This window comes from Manduca sexta, chromosome 25 (genome assembly GCF_014839805.1).
Source record: "Manduca sexta isolate Smith_Timp_Sample1 chromosome 25, JHU_Msex_v1.0, whole genome shotgun sequence".
NCBI lineage: Eukaryota > Metazoa > Arthropoda > Insecta > Lepidoptera > Sphingidae > Manduca > Manduca sexta.
The window spans coordinates 16,723,081-16,746,534 of NC_051139.1; the positions used below are offsets into that span (position 1 = coordinate 16,723,081).

At 36.6% G+C, this 23,454-nt stretch overlaps 1 protein-coding gene and 1 pseudogene across 1 annotated transcript in view; one reads left to right on the forward strand and one right to left on the reverse strand.

Annotated features, from left to right (window-relative positions):
* Nucleotides 1-5,336: 5,336 nt before the first annotated feature.
* LOC119190640 lies at nucleotides 5,337-5,425 on the reverse strand (annotated as a pseudogene).
* Nucleotides 5,426-12,809: 7,384 nt separating this feature from the next.
* The window catches only part of LOC115448114 (atrial natriuretic peptide-converting enzyme), a 61,052-nt gene continuing 50,407 nt past the window's right edge, over nucleotides 12,810-23,454 (forward strand). Inside the window, exon 1 of the mRNA XM_037442797.1 lies at nucleotides 12,810-12,985. Coding sequence (XP_037298694.1) covers nucleotides 12,810-12,985 — 176 coding nt within the window. The remainder of the gene's footprint in view (nucleotides 12,986-23,454) is intronic.

The following is a 23,454-nucleotide window of genomic DNA, read 5'->3' on the forward strand; positions in this document are numbered from 1 at the left end:
TTGGTCAAAAAGTCAGTCAAGTACGAGTCGGGCCTGAGCGATGAATGGTCTGTAAATGTAAATATTATAACTCAATCATATGATCATGCCTTTATCCCCGTAAGGATAGGTAGAAGTACAACTAATGTCAACATATATTTGTTCCATGATGTGATAGGGAACGATCTCATACATATATCGGCTATTATATTTTCCAATACCGGTCAACTTTGTGTGTTTTATCGAATCAAAAAACAATATTATTTTAATTGATTCAAGACCTCGCGAACCCAAGCCGTACATGCAACCACTAAGCTAAAGATGTGATTAGTAACCAGTTGTCTGTAACAATTAATACTAAACGGTCGAGAGGAAATCGCCAAGTTTCTGAAGCAAGTTGTGACGCGGGTTTGAATTGCATAAATAGCTAAGTTTGCCGAAACCTCGAGTCACTCCGTGTGTCGGACAGCTGAACGTGGCTGCGAAAGGCATTAAGCCTTGGAAACTTAGGTGCTTGTGGTCCGTGCATAATTTTCCAAATAGAGTAATAATGTTTTTTTAAGTGTATGCGAATGGTACACTTTGAGAAAATATTTTTTATTTTTATTTTAGTTTATTTGGGAAACAACAGAGGACAATTTTACTTGTATAATAAAAGAAAGAAATAGAAATGCATAATCCCCAACAGTTTCCACAGATTACAATTAATTTAAATTTAATTTCAATCCATCGAAACTTTCGGACTTTTAACAGAATTACAATAATCGTAAAATTTATCTTATTTCGATAGTAGAATAATATTTTACACATTTTTTCTTTACACCAGTTTGTTTTCTGTTATTCTGTGATCGCACTCCAGTGGCCCCTTCATCTGTATCTAAATCAAATCATCAACCGCTAGTCTTTGTGATAAATAAATTATACCTAAATTAGGTATAATCTTTAACCCAGAAATTTCAAGGTTCTCAAGACTCGGGTCTTCAAAACAACACCAGTATATATCGGTCAATATCGTAAAGTCATTCACTCGGAGACTCGTCCAGTGAAGTCGAGGGTCGATTTGGTCGCTTTGATCTCGAACATTTTTTAGACCTCTAGTGCCCGATCGGGCGGACGGCCGATGTTTCTTAATAAAAACCGGCTTATAGGCTTTGCTGCGTTGATTGGATATTATAGGAAAAGTTATCGCAAAAGTGACTTGAGCTATAGATTAAGGCTTGTACGAAATCATTTGTAAACATTGTGTATTTAAGACTACGTATACAATCGCAAGTACGCACAGATACTGCAGTTTTTTCCGCACTTAGCCCGTAGCAGGTCAAAAGCCAAACTCCTCCCCGAAGCGCAGGATCTTCCTGGTTCCTCCACAGGCCTCTCGGAGTGACCCCGCTGTACCGAGGATTTTAGCCCGTTGTGCAGCTACTCCTTCGCATTCCAGGATAACGTGGGAGGCTGTTTCGACATCCGACAGACATCTCTTGCAAAGGAAGCTCTCGGTGACATCTAAAACATAAAAGTGTTTGTTAAATGGGCAATGTCCAGTGATTGTACCCACCATTATACGTAGAGAGGCCCTGTCCAGAGACAAAAGTAGCTTCGTCTAACGTCGATCCGGCTGTGCCACTGTTTCCCGGGACTGTCTGCATGCACTAGTACTTTCCCATTGATCCGCGTGTTGTTCTTGTGTTTGTCGCAGCCATAATCTTAGCTGGTATAAAGGTAACGCTGGTATTGGAATGGGTCTAAATACTACCGGATTTGACCCTCTTTTGGTCAGCTCATCTGTTGCGTCATTACCTAGAGAGCCGCTGTGCTACTTAATCCATTGAACTCTTCCAACAATCTCCAAGTTTATTTTGTGACCCATGATGTGACGTGGGGCGGGATTAACGCCGAATCGGGTACAAATTCTAATCCGGGGCGCCTTAGTTCAAATCGAATAATTCACACAGATTTTGAACGCTTGACCTGCAGAATAAACTAATGATTTATGTAGAGCGCTTTCGCTTGTCACGACAGTTCACAAAGAGTGACATTAAAAACGTTTCATTACAAAGTACATAGCATTGACCTCCTTGATTCTAAAACATAAGATGTTTAGTCAATTACAAGTGATTAAAGTAAGTAATTAAATATACGAGTATATCCAACCAGAACCCAAATACTAGATTGCCAGTATTATCTAAAACCAACATCCCTACGTGTACAAGGAGACTACACAAAACACATAAACATAAATTAATATACTCAAAGTAACCATACAATTTGTTATTCGCATCTTCAATAGCAATACTTGTGAAGTTCACCGGGGGATGGGTCTGAGGCCTTTAATCGTATTTGCTTTCCAACTCAAACATTTGCCTAATAAAAAAGTCTTTGAACTTTTATACACTCGCCGAGACGAGTGGTTTTGCTTGTTCTACAATTTTGATTCTGTATTTTTATAAGAAAGAGTTTTTAAACGTACACGGGAAGGCGATCCTACTACACCTGATGGCAAGTGTAGACGGCCCAGATAGTGTGTAGACGAGAGATGTTTATTCCTTGCCAGTTGACGCAATTAAGCCGGTCTTTTGAAACCGTATATACATAAGCTGATAACAGATCGTGGCATACCTGGACTAGGATGGGTGTACACATTATCTATGGTGGTCGCTATCCAGGTGGATGCAAATATCCTACCATCAGCATGTAGCCTTTGCTCTCTCCAGCTGGGTGAATGTCTTTTCCCTGTATTGAAAAATAGGTAGATAATAGCATGCAGTTCAATACTCCCCCGGATGATGCTATACTCCCGAGTGCCGACATTGGGCCGTAAGACCGGTGACACCAACATAATCGTCCCCCCCCCCCTGGTGGTAGCGATAATGCGTTCTTTCCCCGCTAAAAAAAAGGGAATACTTGGGGTTTCGATTGGTGAAAGAATTGTCAAAATCTAAGCAGTAGTTTAAGACATAATCTCCTATACATCCAAACTTTAAAATCTCTAAATTTAATTGATAAAGTACTCAGTGTAGTGTATACCTAAGTAGACTATTCGATATAAAACCTTTTTTGTAGACTAACTGCTACTAGTGTAGATTTATTAACAATTATATTTATGAAAGTGTTTTTAACGAGCATTTGTAGATATTAATTAGAGCTTACTCCATTATGAACCACAACGTATCTCTTTAATTAATACTCTAACGCAACATTTATTATATAGTCTCGACATTGTTAACTACATTGAGTGAGATTAAAAATTAAAGCGTCGCGCATACTTTGTCAATAGTTCTACAAGACACGACATTACTACAACCAGTTGGATATTTAGTTTTGACTCAATTTCGTAGCCAGTGCAGTTACTTACTGCCGATTATGAGAAAAAAAAAATAAGCGGCGATAGTTTAGTTGGGAGTGGAACAGACTGCTGAGACGAATGACGTCCCGTTAAAAACCCAAGGGCACGCACCTCTGATTCTTCGAAAGGCTATGTGTTTATTCTTTGTGACTTTCGCTTGCTGTAACAGTGAGAGAATTATGGTGAGAACTTGTATGCCTTAAAAGTTCTGTGTGATTTTGAGGGTATGTGAAGATTGCCAACCGCACTAGGTCAGCGTGGTCGACTAAGAATTAAGCCCTTTCAGTAAAAGAGGAACCCTGTGTCCAGCAGTGGGTTAGTATAATACAGGACTAATATTATTATAATATACATCTAACATCTAGGGTCGTATTAATGTGTGTAGCTCAATTTTGCTCTATAGTGCGATATCAGCATCTCAAATGATATCATAGGTGATAAGGCCACATTGTAATACGAATTTTGACAGCTGAGCTTAGTTTATAAGATAGCGTCTAATATTTGACAAAAGACGCTTAATTGATTGCTCAAGCTTCATTTAAGTTAAATGGCTACTTAAGATCCTACTCAAACGTGAGATTTCTGTATTAAAACTGCCGCCAGTGTCTCAAAGTGACGTGCATAGTGCTATGGTTCTCAGTATTTTGTAATTTAAAATTTTTGTGGTGTTATGGCCAGTCATGCTATCAGACCACCTTTACCCTTCATTGTTAAACCGACTTGGGATCCAATCCAGAACCTCGCAGTTTATCCACACATGCCACTAGACTAAGAGAAACTTAACGAACAAATGTATGACCGGCTTATGCTGATGTTCGGTCGCGGTAGCAAATGGTATCTGCGCGGCGAATAAAATTTATATTGATGTCTGAGTGGATAGTTTTATTGGTTAGGTGTAGGTCTGTATTGATAAGGATTTAGTATAAAATAGGTCAGTTTATTATATATTATAATGCTCAGAGTACTATCTCAATCCTTCATAGATAAAGAATTAGCTAAAAGCCCAACTGTTGCATTCATTTTTTATTAATATAAGAGTGTTGTGATGTAATAGGAGTTATGTACGGTGGCGTAGTTGTACTGCATGCGCGGTACGGCAGCGCTCTGAGGTCCTGGGTTCGAATCCCAGGTCGGGCAAAGTGATATTTGGGTTTTTCTGCTCGGTATCAGCCCGGAGTCTGGAATTTGTGCCCGATATGTCGATAGGCTCGCCCCCTATCACATCGTAGGACGGAACACACTTGGCGAAAAGTGGGTGCCATGGTTGCGCCTCTGCATACCCCTTCGGGGATAAATGTTGTGTGTGTGTGTACGATCGGGCGTTTATAATTTTGAAAATTATACAAAGGATTATATCGGTTTTACGTTTTTTAAATAGCAGTAATTCATCTTCATATATCATAAGCACTGATCTGAGTGTAGTGGAAATATCTCGCCATCTCGTCCGCACACATGCACCGTAATGGCAGTGACGTTACGTTATGGATAGTTCCTTTAGCTTTCATTTGACACTTGTCCATGCCACTCATCGCTAACCCATTTGAAGACATGACAAGCTATATTCCAATATCTCATTTATTAAAACCAACCCATCAGCTACTTGAATAAAATAGCAATGAAGACAGACTTTATAAATAAAACAGCACGAGATTCTGAAATACAGTAAACAGCATTTTTGTATACTCCATTGCGTCTCCGCAAACACGATCTGGCTTGGGGCTAGAGCGAGGTAAAGATACGATTTACAACAAGAGTGAGCAAGACAGAGATCGTGTTCAGTGAAGTGTACGGGCATACATCGTGTAGATTTTGCTTCGGAATGGTAACGTCAGCAAATAAGACTGTTTCGAAAATGTTGAAGTATTGAGAAATGTAGTTTTATATTGGCATAGTGGAGTATTTTCTTCAAAGATGTAGGTACGTCCACTCAGATGTGAGAGTTTATATGGATGGATACTGCTTTTGCCTATTTAGTCAGTGTGCAAGGACTGTCCTGGTTTTTCGGACATGGCATGTAATTATTGACCATTTTTATGTATTATATTAATGCTAATCTTCTCTGTATCGTTCCAATTTTAGTATATGTACTGCCGAAGCAAGTACTTGTATTATATTTGCTGTGTAGGGTTGCTTGTATGACCAATCGTTGGTGGCAATTACCATCACAAACATTCGTTTTACCTGATAGGGTATTAAGTGTACACTGGAGCAACTAAAGAATATTATTCTACCGAATCTTGAATGTAATTTACTCACAGACTTGGTGATTTTCATTCAAATTCTATTGTCAAACTAAGTCAAGGAACTCATTAACTATCCGTTATTGATTCTGTAAGATTCAGCTCGACGATGCATCTTGGAGGACGTTTATTATACCAAATGCGGAGGATGGCAGTTAATTGCTTAAGTTGGGGAGTTGGAAACGTTCACGAGCTCTTGGGACTCAAAGATGAATTTAATAGTTTATGAAAGTATGGATACCAGTAAATATTATGGATCTCGAGGCCGAGTCGGCTTTATAAGGCGTATGCTACTTTTGCCAATTATTTTAAAACTTAGCGCGTTTATTAAATTCTACCTTGCCATCCTGCCATTTATACGGTTTTGACATTTTACTTATTATCGAGCAAGTCACTCGCCCGATAGTATACAACACGGCTGTCCATAAACTATGATAGCAAACACAAATTCTTACTGAAAATCCGTAAACAAACACTAGGATATTTCAAACCAACCCTACAATCAGCTTCTGTTTAAACATTTAATTATAATAATTCGTTATATTTATTATAGAAATCTATAGCAGATTTTTTTGTGTACTTAAAGTTACTTCGGAAAATAATTTATACCAATATCAAAGGATGAGGGATCGCAGTAGACCGACTCAAACGAAGCCGCACTAATATTTAATTTTGAACCATTTCTTTGAGTCTGCTGCAGTGGACGCCAAGTAATACTTTGAATACCGCCTTCATTCCATTTTCAAAGCTTTATATGAATATTATTCGATTTAATTATTATTCAGGCGTTTCTCAAAGTCTTACGGCTTTACAGTCTTCGTCTATTCTAAAAGCGAGAAATTAAAAACATTTAAAATGCTTCGGTATATATTTTGGACGGAACAAAATTTTTTGTTTTTTATTTAGGAACTGTTCCAGAGGTGAATCTCATTGCTATAATATATGTTATAATAATATAAGCCCAGTCCCACTGTTGCACAGCCTCCTCTACTACTGAGAGGGACCTATCGTATCCAAATCAATAAAATAAAAAAGAATACGGAGAAAACTTATCCAACTATTAATATACATTAACGATAATTTACATTCATAATTAATAGTTTAAAATAAACCATATAAATGCTGGTATTAGCTGAACTTATAGATGACACCAGATAACATATAGTAGTACTCACATATTTATACCGCTCTGTTCTTACGACCAATGTAAAAAGCTGCTGCGATCATAATAACATTATTATCTCAAAAACATACCTATTTACCCATCAATAGCCAGTCTTTAATAAGCATTGAATAGGCACTAAAAGGCCTAAGTCGTTAGGCGATCTACAGCAATCCGGCGCTTTGCATAAATCACGCCTTTGTGTCGGGACTCGATTAAAATGGACCTCGACAGACCTCAGAGGATATGAGGTGGGTGGTTAATGGTCTAGGAGATTTTGTCCCTGGGTCTCTTCTGTTCGATATTAATTTGGTTCGATGTGGGACCATATTACGTAGATGTTGTATCGTGGAACTTGACTTGTGCAGGAAAAGTACCTTATTTTTGTTTATGCGTTTGGGAGTGTTGTCCATTATCTTGATTGTATAATTTTGTAATTTCGACAGCGCACACGATATAAAGCAATGAGGTATTATTTTAAGGGCACTGCATTGTGAACACACTGTACCTAATGGTGAGTAGAGTGGGGTCCAATAGAATGTCAATTGACGAGAGATGATTAACCCTCGGCAGTCGACACAATTATGCCGGCCCGTTGGAACCGGATATACACACACACTTACGTGGGCCACTTTGAGAGGTTTTAACGCCTTGTGTACGGTGGTTGCTATTCGGGCGGATATAAAATATATCCCACCACCAGCAAATGTAGCGTGAGTCTCTAAAAATACTAGACCGTTTTTAACCAAAAAAATATTTTGCACTAGTCACGCGGTTGTCGTTAGCTTTCTAACATACTTTAAGGAGCCCTAGAATTTATCGCAAATAGAGATCGCCTATAAATTATCCAATCCCGGTGATTGCGGGATTTGTTTTTTAAATACCGCGGGATGGTGCAGTTTAAGTTTCATAAAATGTTACATTGCAGATTAAATCGGTTTCTCCAATTTAAACTGATGTGTAACTGTAAAACATTTTAGTATTCTATAATGTAATATAATGGGACAAAAATGCAATGCTACCACTTCTAGCCTGATGGTAGCTGAACCATAAATACCCAAATATATAAGAGCTAAAAAAATATAAATCTGCTTTAAGGTGGCATTTTTCGTTAAGGTGTTTAAATATTAAAGGTTCGAAAATAATTGAAAATTCCACGACGACGTTTCATGAGGGAAATGCTTTAATATAATTATATTTAAAATTAAGTAAGATCAGAGGTCCTATTCCGTTTTTAGAGGCGATTTCATTTTTTTTTGGCAATTACGGGTGTTCTATTTGAAGGATAGCTTCGATAGCCGTATAGGTAAAATAGTACAAAGATCAACTTTTTACCGATAAGGCTAAGCTGTCCTACGATCAGAGCGCCCGTAATTGCAAAAATACGGATATGCCCCCGTAGACGGAATAGGCCCCCTGATATACGAAATATCTATCTAAATTCTTCTAACACTAATTAACTAAAACTCTCCTTTATAATCCCTTTCATAATCGGGATCAACATAAGAGGAAGTGGGAAATAGCCGTGTATACGGAACATGACAATTTCACGGGATCCCGTCGCTAATTCCCGGGATTCGCACGCCCTAATTGAGCGCAGATATTAGCTTGTAATGAGATTTTGGAAAGGTCAGAACTATCGAAAATATTCCTTCAAGATGGAATTAATTAATGAACCTTGTAAGACCCCGGTTTATTGCGTACATTTATGACTCGACTTGTTTCTGCCCGCGTCTTCGCTGGGAATAGAATGATTACATGGTTTTATGGACAGTATCCAAATTAAATTCTGCTTGGAGGGGTTTGAACGAAATAGGAACCATAGAAAAACGGAAGACATTTCTGGCGAAAGAAAAGATCCTAGCTCGAGTCCTATCAGTGGAGTTATAAGGATATAATTTGAATAATTATGCTAAATTTACAAAATATAATGTAGGTAGGTAATGAAATTGTAAAAATTCCGATAAAAAAAAAATATAGAAACTCTCTCCACATTCAAGTTATGACATAACTGTTAATTAATTCCCCATTCGTGTGCGTTTGGAAAATTATAAAAAAGGGAAAATATATTTTCATTAGACCTAAAATATTCCATGTTTATGAAAGGGACTGACTCGACATTTTTGAGGCATCATAATGAGGGTTTCAAAGACTCATTTTTAAGCTACCTTTTGAGACTGTCTTATCAAGTATCGTATATTAGAATCATAAGTAGCTTTTCGTGGCTGGCGTGGATATTCGGTTTTATTATATGTCATTCATTATTTTTATATTCTTTCGTATTGGTTTCTCAAGTAGCAATTTTACAATCAGTTATATTTTTTATATGATATTTTGGTTGTGATGTGTAATATTATCTGCATGCCTAGATAATATTATACGAATATTTGTCGTTGTAAGCGGCGATAGCTTAGTTGGGTGTGGAACGGACTGCGAAGATGAATGTCCGCAGGTTCAAATCCCAAGGGCACACACCTCTGACTTTTCTAAAATCATTTGTGTATTCTTTGTGAATTTATCGTTCGTTTTAACGGTGAAGGGATACATCGTGAGGAAACCTGCACATCTAAGAAGTTCTCTATAGGAATTTCGAAGGTGTGTGAAGTCTACCAATCGGCACTGGGCCAGCGTGGTGGACCTAGGGCCTAATCCCTCTCAGTAGTAGAGGAGACCCGTGCTCAGCAGTGGGCAAGTATATAATACACGGCTGATATTATTATTATATTTGTCGTTGTAAGCTCTGGGTGGAAGTGACTCTCCATTCACTCCTTTCCATTCCCCATCGGGCCTCTGCAGTCGCAAAGCTGGGGAATTCCAATATCTCGTTCCCAAGTTTCCCTCGATGTCGACAGCAGGGACGCTTACTAAAAAAAAAAAAATAAGTTTAGCGGCTAAATTAGGTAATACAAAATCAGACGCCCCACAAATGAACCAGTAGATTTCATACGGCCTAACCCAAGTCAATATAATTAGCTAGTCTTAATATAATTTGAATAAAAGGTTATCTCCCGGCTCCGAGCGCAACACGCGCAACAATAGCAGTCTTAGCGAATGTTTGCCGAATGCCATTCATCAACGCATAAAAGGATTCCGAGCGATCCCGAGCGCCGTAGTTCCACAAACTATGTCAAATATAATGGCCATATTAATACGATAATGAATGGGGTTATTGGATAAGACTTGGGGTCACAATTGTTTTAAATTTATAGATTTTGCGTCTCAACCCGGGTTAAACTGATGACTGTAGCAGGAACAGTGAGGTGGCGTTCAGGGATAATGTTGATAATCTAGTGAAACTGGTCCGTTGTTTAAGATATTATTACCTCAGTCATCTTTATAAGAATTAACATAAGTTATTAACAACGTTTAGTTGAAATAACGCATCATGCAAGGTTAAATATTGACTTCAAATAGAGCTTCAATATTTAATATTGATTAAGATATGCTAATTTGATTGTATATGTTAATGATACCAAATATTTTTAAAAAGTCTTGGTTCACTATCGTACGCTTAATTCGGATTTTAGGTTAAAGTTCCTCGTAATATTCCGTGTCAATTTCCAATCGAACAGAACATCTGAACCATTCAGAACGAACGAGTGAATGAATGACATTTTGCGACAGCTGTGATTATACGAGTGTTTAGAGGATTGCGTTTTCAATATAGATATAACATCAGGTGTGGAGCGAGATGCGCCAGCTGGGAACGAGGCCGAGACAAATGTTTGTGTGATTACGTTTCGGGTCTGAGTGGGGTGAAGTTAGGCGTTATTGTAAAAGGGTCACCTATACGACGATGGTGGTCGGTTTCAGGTGCAGTGGGGTTAATGCCGCGCCCCGATATAAATATAAAAAAATAATAAAAATCATTTTAACATAAAATTAAACCGCCTTTAAAAACACTCAAAACCTAAAAATAATTTTACATAACAGGTATATAAGTACTGGATATTTTTTGCAAAGTGGTTGAATTTCAGGTTCTCCTATTGGTATATTAGAGTTCATTCTCACGAAGTAAACATTAAAGTCCAATAGATACGTCGGAGATTTGAAGTACTCTAATCCTACCACACCCCTTACCCAACCCAGTGTTCGTACATGTTTGTTCGCAGAATGTCTGAGCCTAGCAGTGATAAGAAATGTAGTAGTATTTTCTCTTATTTAATATTAACGGGGCTCAGCTGGCTCCACGTGTCCACTTCTATCTTATAGCTGTGTTGTAGGGAGTAACGGAATTCATTCGTTATGTGAAGTGTCTAGATATGTTTATTGTGGTATACTTGTATGTAGTGGACATTGAGTATCTATGTATCGAAAATATTAGGTAAACATAAATTCACGCCTTCATTTCAGCATGGTTACAAGGTAGGTACGACGTATAAATATTTAGTTAAGTTAATATACATGTCCTATATGTGAAAATAAAAAAAAGTGTATAAACACTCGGGTTGAGGAAATCAAACTTTTTACCAATCCGTTGGTAAAAAGTTTGATTTTTTTGGACTACATTACAAACTATAGTTCATTTTTAATTACCTTAGTTCCGTATTGTTCAAATAATATATAATATAATATCAGCCCTGTATTATATACCGTCCCACTGTTGGGCACGGGCCTCCTCTACTACTGAGAGGGAATAGGCCTTAGTCCACCACGCTGGCCTAGCCTAGTGCGGGTTGGTAGACTTCACACAACCTCAAAAATTCCTAATAGAGAATTTCTCAGGTATGCAGGTTTCCTCACGATGTTTTCCTTCACCGATAATTCACAAAGAATACACACATAATTTTTAGAAAAGTCAGAGGTGTGTGTGTTTGGGGCTACATGTCTATTTGAGTTTGTTATGGTTAGTTAGTTCGTGTATAGAACAAAGTCTTTTGCCGCATTTTTCTGTCTAAATGCGATAAACTCAAAAACTACGAAGCAGATTTCGATTAAATTTGATATAGAGGTAATTGGGGTTCCTGGGAATCCCTCCCAGAGTCTTATAGGCAATTTTTATCCTGGAAAAATATATAGCGGAACTTATGTCCCAAAAAAAACTTTCTTCCGAAAAGCTAGTAAATCATTAAAGGATTTCCTACGAAATATCTAAATTGTTAAGATTGCCACAACTATAGCCAACGTATCATTCAAATAAAACGCCCGCGGGAGACGGGTCCGTCCCGCGGGACCTCGCGAGACTTCCACAAAAACTCATAAACTGACGTGAGTTATATACGTTATTACTCAACACATTACCATTTCTCAGAAATGATACATTTTAATATATTTAATGTGGATATGACAATATTTTACTATAATAAAATATTTCATAGATATCAAAGTACGAAATTACCATTTCGTCAATGTCTTTTGCTTACACAATACGTTCCGTTTCCACGATATTGTCAGTATACTTAATTATAATTATTATTTATTAAAATACAACGTTACTTTAAACATTTTATGGTTCAGAGAGACTACAGCGCAGTGTTGAAGGGTCCACATAACCCGATTCCTACCGGCTTCCCTTTTGTAACATATGTCAGCAAACTATTAAAATAAACAATACTTTTAATAAATAAATAATTGATATTTATAGCATAGTGCGTTAAAAACTAATTATAATTGTATTGTATTAGTATCTATATTTTGTGTCGGCTTCCATTTCAGAATATTTCACCCTTCGCCACAGCAGTGGAATGCAATACAGGTGCTGTTTAAATTGTGTTTTATAGGCAGTTGTGGCTTATTATCAGACAAGCTGGTATCTTCATTCAGTTACTTATTTAAAAAATGTATCGGGCTTGACTCTGGGTTATAATATTGACGATAATTTAATAAATCTTGGGACAAGATATTAATATAAAGACCGTTACAGGAATCTTTAATACTAGTTTTGGTTTTATTATGTAGAAGTAATTGAAATCCTTAACAACACACTATCAGAAAGCTTTTTAATTTATACAATATATGTAAAACAAAAGTAGGTCTGCTGTTTATTAACTTGTCTAATTCTGCCTAAAACTCACACGATGTGTCCAATCTTGCAATTGAGAGCAGGAACTTATGGTTTGCCCGACTACGATTAGTAGCATAAACAATGCAAATAAAAATCCGCGGCGACGATGACCCGTCGCACCTAGTATACGCGTTTTTGTCCCAACCCTTCATCAAGTGTGTTGTTCCAGATTGGCTGACAGTGACGTGGGCGCAGGGCGGCATGCAGCTCCAGCCCGAGCCCAGCGGAGACAACGTCATCGACTCCGTCAAGGGACGGTGAGTGTGAACTGACCTTAATATTAACAACAAACGTTATATCAGTAATATCTAAACTTGCTGTAGACAATAACTGTTTTATCTACCATGGACGAGCATGAGATAAATAAATAGGTTTAGAAACTGTAAGTACTTATTACTTGTTACAGTATAGGAAATGCACATAAGATGACATTTCATATTTTATAGAATACTTTTGCTTCGGAAACCTAATGAAAACATATGCAACCACGATACCAATAGAAATGTAAAGCGTAGCACCGAGCAAACTTCAATATGCACGTCCCATTGTGACGATTCTTTACAAAACGGAGCGCTTCGGAAGCCGGGTCGGTGGTGTGTGAAAGGTCTACTTTGACTGTTAGGGAGTTATAGATTGACACGTTCAATCGGGTCTGCAGATGTGAGCGGCATGATTTTATTAGATTTGTTTTGTTGGTGGAAGGGTACTAGAATTAAAATAAATTTAGACCTTAATTGTGTAGCAACCATTGTTACGATGAAATCCCGCTACAATGGCGAGCTGCAATAGGTAACCGTTCGGGTTCAGATGGTGTAGTTTGACCTGACATTTCTTGTTCGTTGCCATTGCACTTTCAATTTACTCCGTTTATCGTGACAGTTTAGGAAAAAAAGGTAATTTTAATTAAATATTCTTTTAACGTATTTAGTAACTAAATAAGTGCTGCGGAATCAGACTGGTGGAACAAGAAGCTAAATGAAGCGTTGATGGCACAATAGATATAATTTATATTTCTAGTTTTATGTTTTTGTTATGTTACTTTGCAGGTTATACTGTTTGAGTTCAATAATAAATCTTTTCTTTCTTTCGTTCTTCTTTCTTTTTAATACTATTTAACGAAGAGCTGAACAACACGCACTTAAAGAATAGCAACGTCTGTATAAAAGTACCAAGACTACATAGAAATTTAAATAAAGTTTACAACAGTCTTATAGCACTAAACTATTTACTTTCTGCACACGGAAAGTACATTCGATATTATGTTTCGTAATGTCCAATCCTTCTTCTGACATAAAATTCACAATCAAACCCATTAAAAAGTAACCGAATTTTGTATAAAATATCGGAATCGTATCGGAGTCTTGATATCGTCAGTTGTAAATGCACCGTCGTCCTCCATTGGGGCGGAAACAAGCCACTGTCGCCGGCAGACATTCCCCACATTATTACCTACTATCCACTTTTATTATGTTACATTTATCTTTTCCTTTTATTTATTTAAACGGTTTTATCTTTAACGTGTAAACGATTTTACAGTGGTTGGTCGTCAGGGCGTTTTGTTTTCTAAATTGACGAGAGGATAATTATGTTTTACAGTTTTTATAGCAAAATGGACTATGCTGTTCAGTGGTAATTATTTTATTGAAGACTTTGTAGGAATACTCTTATAAACTGATTGGAGGAATAGTGATTGGGAACAAATATTTTATTTGATACTTCGATAATGATTACGTATGATACTGCTGTTTGACTCTTGTGATGCTCAACGTTAGGTCAGCGGCTTGTTTTTCGTTTTTTATAAGTGTAACAACACTGATATTCTTTTTCACGCAGATTTTCTATGTAATATTGAATACACCAAGAAATTGTGATATTATCGCATATTATACAGACTGACTGCCTCGGCGGCGTAGTTGTATTACGGTATGATTGCATTGCTGAGGTCTCGGGTTCGATCCTTGGGTCTGGCAGTATTATTGAGTCTTTCTACTCTGTATCAGCCAGGAGTCTGGGTTTTGTGCCCGATATGACAGGGACTTGCCCCTGTCACGTCTTGGGACGGAATATAAATGGCGGAAATTCAGTGCTTCAGTTGTGCCTCTGTCTACTCCTTCGGGAATTATAAGCGTCAATGAGTGTTTTATACCGAACTGTGAGTTACGATTTTAAGATCAAAAGCCAGAGTTCAATTGAGAGTCATCGGATTTCTTGAATTTTCATATCATGCCATCTTATCTTCGAGTCCCATCCGTCTGAAAGCTTTTTACTGAAATAAAAGTCCTCTTGTGCACGTGGCTTAAAAAGTAGCCCATATGTTAATCCAAGACTTGGTTTATATTTGTGCCAAATTTAATCTAACAGCCGTTTATACATGAACTGTTAGCAAACATTTTCATAAATTTTCCTATTTATAATGGTAATAATAGGATGAAGAGATATATTGAATACAAAATTATCAAAACACGAGAAAAGCCGTGTGCAAACCTCGTATGCCTCTAACGTTATGGGACGATATTAAAAAAGTAATCCAATAAATTTGTCCCAACTTTGGCAAGTACCTTCCACGTCGCGAATTTACGTCGCGTTGTAGAAATTCCTTATGTGAGAATTTTCCCATTTGTTAGACTTTGATTGAATATTTATTTTATAATGTAATAATTTATATTGAAAAAAATCATAAAATATTATGTTGAAAGTTCGGTTTTTCGTACGCAGGTGTTCGTCTGGTTACAACGGTTTACATATTTAAAGATAGTAAATATCGATTTAAGGATAATTTTATAGTATAGTATAAATACTTAAGTAGTATAAGAAAAAACACTACTGTATTAAGGCTACCCTGTAAAAGTAGTTGTTAAGTGGCAAATAAATAAATATCTTGCTGTATAACTGTGATTTTACCATCGAGTGTGAAGAATAAACTTAAAAAATTCACTTTCAACGCCAATAGCTAATGCTTTACGCTACAAGCGTCCAAAACAAATGCGCGTATCTATCAGTGGCGAAGCGTCCATACAAGCTAATTCCTACCGGGTTACCTTTTGTAAATTAACTTAAAATAATAAATGAAAAACATAACTATATAACTAGAATAATAATTGTTTGTGTATAGTGTGGCTTATTAATTTATGTTGGGCTCTTTTAAATAAGTACCTATGTTCAAAATATGTGATTATTTGTTAAATTTAGAATTTAGAAATAATGCTTATGTTAGAAGGAAATTATCACGTATTATAATATTTTATTGATTTTAATTTATTGTGAACAGCGTATTACATGTTAACTGTAGAAAAAAATATTTCTTCGGGTTACCTTTTGAAAATTTTCACCCTTCGCCACTGGTATCTATATGTAGAATAGTTTATTCGTTTTTCCCAAAGAGAAGACAACAATATTTTACATTAGCTATATAAACTAACTTGACTAACTTGATGAGAGGGCGCTCCTGTGCGATTGTTGACATAGGCTCCGTAAAGAATATTAATTAAAATAGTAACTAGTGCATAAAAAGTATCAAAAAGTAGTGAAACAGTGAAAAAATGTTTTATTCCTGATCGTATGCTGTGGACAGTGATAGTGAACAGCTAAATAAATAACAAATAGTGAAATCATTCTAGTGACAACCACGGTTCCTTTTTTGAAGGACAAAGTGACTTTTCGAGAAACTGATCAAAATCTTTACAAACATTTCATACAAAAAAGTGTAAAAACTAAAGTCAATAATAATATCAGTGAACTTTTGGAACTTTTAAATTAAGTAACAAATTATAACCTCGTTCGTAACATGAGTTGCAAAAATAATTATGAAAAAGGCGCCATCTATTGAGTGTTACGTGTACCGTCTACATACAATCGATACAACTGCCTCAAACCCTGTGGCGAATTCTAAATCAATAAAGCTAAGTAAATAATACGCCAGTGACCCGCAAGAGGGCCCCAGTGATATCTAATAAATTTGATAATAGAAAAATTTATTCATAAACATGGAAGAAATCTTGAATGCTCTCATTAAAATACAAAGCGAACTAGACGAGCAAAAAACAACGATTATAAAGAATGGCGAAAATGTCACGCAACAAGTAACTCGGAATATAAACACTACAATAGAAGAAAAATTCAAAGTATGGGAAGAAAAATTCCATAATCTGAAGGGAAAAATAGAAAACCAGGAAAAGAGATTATATTTTATTGAAAAACAAGCTAGACAGAGAAATATTGTATTTTTTGGTCTGGAAGATACTGATACATCATATTCGAACTTAGAAACAAGTATAATAAACTTCGTGGTACAATACTTTTCTATTAACTTGGAACGCAGAGATATACAAGAAATAAGGAAAATAGGAAAAAGAGGGGTAAAGCCCCGTCCAACCATCATTACGTTTTCTACACTAGGTACAAAGATAGAGATATTTAAAAAAAGAGATGCTTTAAAAGACACCCCATATTACATCAAAACAGACTACCCTAAAAATATATTGGAAAAAAGGAAGATATTACAGGAACAAGTGAAGTTAGAGAGAGAAAAAGGAAACTTAGCAACAATTAAATATGATAAAATAGTAATACTACCCAAAAAAACCATCACGGCCGAAAAGAAAAAATGGAATCTTTCTAGCTCCCCTGAAAATATAATCAACCAATCTAGAACCGAGCAAAAGGCACAAGTTAGCAAGAAAAATAAAGCGCAAACACCAACACACAGATCATCAAGCATATCTGAAGGTGTTCTGAAACCAGGCATGCTCAATTTCTTAACCAACAAGAACCCCAACAATGCACTCACAATTCAAGAAAATAAACCCTCAAATAAATAGCAATTACCAACCCTCTCTCACACAGAAAAAGTAATCAATATTCAAGCAAGTAATAAAAACCATCTCCCAAGCCGGCCGGTCACCGTGGGAGATTACGACCAAAACCCTCCAAGGAATGCGAGAAATAAAAACAAATTGAACATTTGCACTTTTAATGTTAGATCACTTTCATCAGCAACAAAACTTATAGAACTTAAAGCAGCATTAAAAAACATCAATCATGATATACTGGGACTATGCGAGGTCCGTCGTCCAGGAGAAAATATTATCGAAGACGACGATTACATTATGTACTATCTTGGAAAAAGCAAAGGTCAACTCGGTGTGGGCTTTTTAGTAAAGAAAAAATATAAAGCAGACATCATAACTTTTATCGGAATATCAGATAGAGTGTGTATATTAGAAATTGCTCTGGAAAGTCAGCCATTCGCCATTATACAAGCGCATGCACCTACTGAAGGCTCGTCGCAGGAAGATATAGATACGTTCTATGAAGATCTGGCTAAAGCTCACGATTCTATCTCGACTGAAAACATAATCTCCATGGGAGACTTCAACGCACAAATAGGGAAACCGAAACAGCACGAACACACAGTTACTGGGCAATATGGATATGGAGCGAGAAGTATACGTGGAGAAAGACTCATTCAGTATGCATACGAATACAATTTGAAAATTACCAACACCATGTTCAACTTGAAGACACACAAGAGATGGACATGGATATCTCCAGACAAAAGTATCAAAAAGAATTAGACGCAACTTTTCTAACCCATCAATTACACTGAAGACACCGAAAGAGCAAGAGACTTACCTTGAAAGCCTGAAAAGATACGTATCCGAACTTGTATCGACAGACACTAACTACAGTGCCAACGAATACTGCCAGAAAATAGAGCATTCTATATTTAGTAGCCTAAAAAATATCAAAAGAAACAAAAAATACAGTATATTATCAGAAAAAGCACTAGAACTAATGAAAGAACGAAACGAGTTACAAAACAAATCAAAATTAAACAGGAGCGACAAAGAAAATTTGAAAATTCTCTACAAAATTACAAACAAAGAAATAAAGAGATGCTACGACACATACAGAATGAATATTATTAAAATGCACATTGAAAAATCAAGGTCAGCAAAAAAGGCGTACAAAGAATTAAACAAATCAAAAACTGGATTCCATGTCTTCATTCGAGCTCTACCAAAGCTAATACCCGGACGGACATCTTAACTATTGCTACAGATTTTTACGCGAAACTCTACAGTCAACCAAATCGTAATAACCTTGGGAAAATGACAAACCAAACCAAGGATACTTCCCCAACTCCTGAATTTACTGAATCTGAAATCCTAATACATATTACTAAGCTCAAATCCGAAAAAAGCACAGGTCAAGACGGAATCACAAACGAATATATTAAAATTGCAAGAACTCTACTACTTAAACCTATAACAATTTTATTTAATAAAGTATTAGATGAGGAAGCCGTGCCACACTCATGGACAAAATCTGAAATAATCTTGTTGTACAAAAAAGGCAACCCAATGGACATTGGAAATTATCGCCCAATAAGTCTTATGTCTTGCCTTTATAAACTGTTTGCCTCTTGTCTGCTCGCCAGAATATCCCCAGAGATTGACGCCCACCAACCGATAGAGCAAGCCGGGTTCAGGCCTGGTTTCAGCACACATGACCACATACAAGTTTTAGACCAGGTAATCGAAAAATATATAGAATTCAGAAGACCCTTTATATGTCGCCTTCGTCGACTACAAAAAAGCTTTCGACACTATATCACACGACTGTATCTGGGAAGCATTAGAAACAATAAACATAAAATATAAATATATATATATTTTGAGAACCTTATATACGAATAGTACAAGTAGGGTAAAGTTAGACAGAACGGGTACAAAGATACAGAGGTGTAAGACAGGGCGACCCGCTCTCACCAAAACTATTCATAGCGGTACTACAACACATAATGAATGACTTACCATGGGTTAAGAAAGGGATAAACATAAATGGCGAATACCTTAGCCATCTCCGTTTCGCCGACGACATAGTGCTGCTGTCAGAGAGTTCTGCACAGCTAAATAATATGATTAGCGACCTCCATAGAGTTAGTATCAAGGTCGGTCTAGAAATGAATCTTAACAAAACGAAAGTAATGACTAATCACCATACCGCGTCTATCTTGGTAAATAATGTCCCTCTGGAGTTTGTAGAAAGTTATATTTATTTGGGCAAACTGATTTCTTTTAGAAAAGAAAGAAACACGGAAGAAATAGATTGTAGAATATCGATAACCTGGAAGAAATACTGGGCCCATAAAGGTATACTTAAGTCACAACTCACATCGTCAATTAAGAAAATAGTTATGGATTCTGAAATTCTACCAAGCCTCACCTACGGTTGTCAAACTTGGACATTCGACCTAAAAACTAGAAATAAAATCCAAACCACACAAAGAAGAATGGAAAGAAGCTTATTAGGCGTAAAATTAAAAGACAAGATTAAAAATACGCATATTCGTGAAAAACCCAACTAACTGACGCCTTAACTTTTTCCCTACAAATGAAATGGAGATGGGCTGGGCACGTGGCCAGATATGACGATGATAGGTGGACCATCAGAGCGGTGAAATGGTTGGGACCTCGAGGTCGTAGAAAGACAGGCCGCCCATGTGCTAGATGGACAGACGAACTGGTAAAAGTAGCAGGAGAAAACTGGATATCGTTGGCTAGACACAAAGATCGATGGAAGTGCTTGGAGGAGGCTTTTACCCGAAGGGGGTCCATACAAGTCGCGTAAAAATAATAAATTAAAATTTAGTTAATATTATAATTTTATCACTAATGCAAAAAAATTAAAAAGTAATGTTAATCTATTTAATAATCAGAATTTATCGTATGTTGTATGGAATTAAATAAAGCTTTATTATTATTATTATTTTTTTGTATCATGACTGAATCTCGGCTTATAGACCGGGTTGCATGGTGCGGACGGGCCAAAGCCAAGTCTGCAGCAACATAAAGTAAAATATTGTTTATAGTGTGAAAGGTAAAAGAAATTTAATCGTGGTCTATCTGCAGAAATTTTCTCACTATGCGACAAGTGTTGAGGATGACTGCTTTTTGAAGGGTTATGTATATGAATTTGTGTAGATGGAGTGTCTGTAGAGAGTTGTGGAGCTGTGTGGGAATCACGCCCGTAGTGGATAAAACTATTGGTACTATAACTGCTTTTTGAAGACGCCACATTCTTATAACTTCGTCTTTAAGTTCAATGTATTTGGAAAGTTTCTCAGCTATGGTGGATTGAATGTTGTGAGTGTTTGGTATTGCTATATCTATGATGTAAGCAGACTTCTGGATTTTATCAATTAATATAATATCTGGTCTATTGTAGTGTATCGTCCTGTCTGTGAGTATGGCGCGGTCATAATAAAGTTTATGTGTCAAGTTTTCTAATATGACTGCCGGCGAATACTTGTAATAAGGTGTCGATGAAGCTATAAGTTTATACTTGAGGGCCAGAGTCTGATGGATTATTTGGGCAACCTGATCATGTCTGTATTTATAGTCTGTTTGGACTATGGACTTGCAAGCACCTGTAATGTGCTGAATTGTCTCCGACGAACTATTACATCTTCTACACATATCAGTTGGAAGGTTAGTAGCTTTTATGATATACTTTTGGTAGTTCCGCGTCTCTATTACCTGGTCCTGTATAGCGATCATGAACCCTTCAGTTTCAGGAAAGAGCTCGCCTCGAACGAGCCACTCGTTCGACGCATCTTTGTCGACGTTAGGCTGGCTCAGATCGAAACGATGTCTACCATGAAGAGCTTTCCGGGTCCATTCTCGTATTTTGGTTGTATTATCTACTTGGGTTTCATTGGGCTGGGTACATTTATTATGCAAATTAAGGGGTGTAAACTTAGTATCATTAAAAATAATTGCTGTATGTAGATCGGAGTCAGTTTGTTTATTATAGAAGTAATGCCTGAGGGACGTAATTTGTTTACTGTGAAGATTATTGATATCTATGAGGCCTCTACCACCTTCCCTACGTGGCACAGTTTGCCTTTGGACACAGGCTCGTGGATGGTGTTTCCTATGCTTTGTAAGAGTTACATTAATAACACGTTGGAGATTTTTAAGATCGGACTTTGACCATCTAATAATACCGAACGAGTATGTTAAAACCGGGATAGCGTATGTATTTATTGCTTTAAAGATATGTTTAGAATTTAGGTGGGTTTTTAAAACTGAGTTGAGTCTGTATTTAAATGTCTCTAAGAGTTTTGTTTTTGTTTCTTTTTGGAGAATTTGACGTGCCTGATGAAACCCTAAGTATTTATATGTTTCATACTCAGTGAGTGATAGGATGGTCTGTCCTGTTGGTAGTTGGTAAGAGTAGTCATAAAAGTGCCCTCCTTTGATAGAATTATTTCTGCATTTATCAATACCGAATTCCATATGAATATCTGATGAGAATTTTTGAGTTTGGTCTATTAGTTTGTCTATCTCAGAAGGAGATTGTGCGTACAGTTTAATGTCATCCATGTATAAAAGATGATTTAATCTAAAGGTGAAGTTAGTCTGTCCATCGGTTTCTTTATAATCTAATGCATATCCGGTATCTATCGAGTTTAACATATTGGAAAGAGGGTTTAAAGCAAGGCAAAACCATAACGGGCTAAGTGCATCGCCTTGAAATATTCCTCTTTTAATTTTGATGGGGTCAGTTACTAGAGAAGTATTAGGAAGGTTTAACTGGAGGCGAGTTGACCAATGTGCAGCAGTGGTTCGCAAGAAGGTAATAAGTTGGGGATGAATTTTATAAATACGCAGTACTGTGAATAACCAGGAATGTGGCACGGAGTCAAAAGCTTTCTTGTAGTCAATATAGGTGGTATAAAGATCTTCTTTAGCTTTTTGTGCGCGATTTACAATAACTGAGTCAATCGTGACCTGTTCCTTACACCCCTGACTAAATTTCCTACAACCTTTTTGTTGTTCGGTTAATATTTTATGGTTAGAAAGATGATTATAAATTAAGTCTGAGAGGCATGCTGTAATTATTTTATAAATTGTCTGAAGGCAAGTTATAGGTCTATATTTTGCTGGATTGGCTGTATCATTTTGATCTTTTGGTAGCATATAAGTATTTCCTGCTGTTATATAAGAAGGCATTTCTTCAGGGCTTTCAATAAATCTATTGATATGGTTATAGATGTAGGGTTGTATATGTGTAAATTTTTTATACCAAAAGTTATGGATGTGATCTGAACCAGTAGTTTTCCAATTATGAAGTCTGTTAATGACGTTTTGGTATGTTCGTAGGGGTATTCTTTCATATTGCATAGGAGGGGTGTAATTGTGCTTATCTGTTTCTATCTTGATCCAGTCAGCGTCAGCATTATGTTCGACAGGATTTGACCATATGTTAGCCCAGTATTCTTGTAATTGTATTGGATCAGGTGTTAATAAATTACGTGCAGCAGTTGTGGAGTGTGTGGTTTGACTATTTGTTACAAGCCCCAATGTACGATAAAACTTTCTTTCATTATTGTTGAAGTTATTGTTTTGTGTTTTTCGGAGAGTACATTGTTTGTATCTATTTAGTCGGTTACTAGCTATCGTAAGTTTCTGTTTCAAAGTGTCAAGGAAATGAGACAATTGTGAATTAGGTTCTTCGTGGATTGTATGAATTCTGTACTGTGTTAAGATGTTTTGTACTTGTTGATTTAAATACTCGCTTCTGATACCATTCATGTAATGTGTCAATCTGCTTATTTTAGCTCGTAGATCTGCAATTTTTCTTTCTAAGCGTTTTTGCCAGTGTGGTTTCGGTCGACTTACCATCAGGATTCGGTTACCATCAGGGTTATTACAATTCG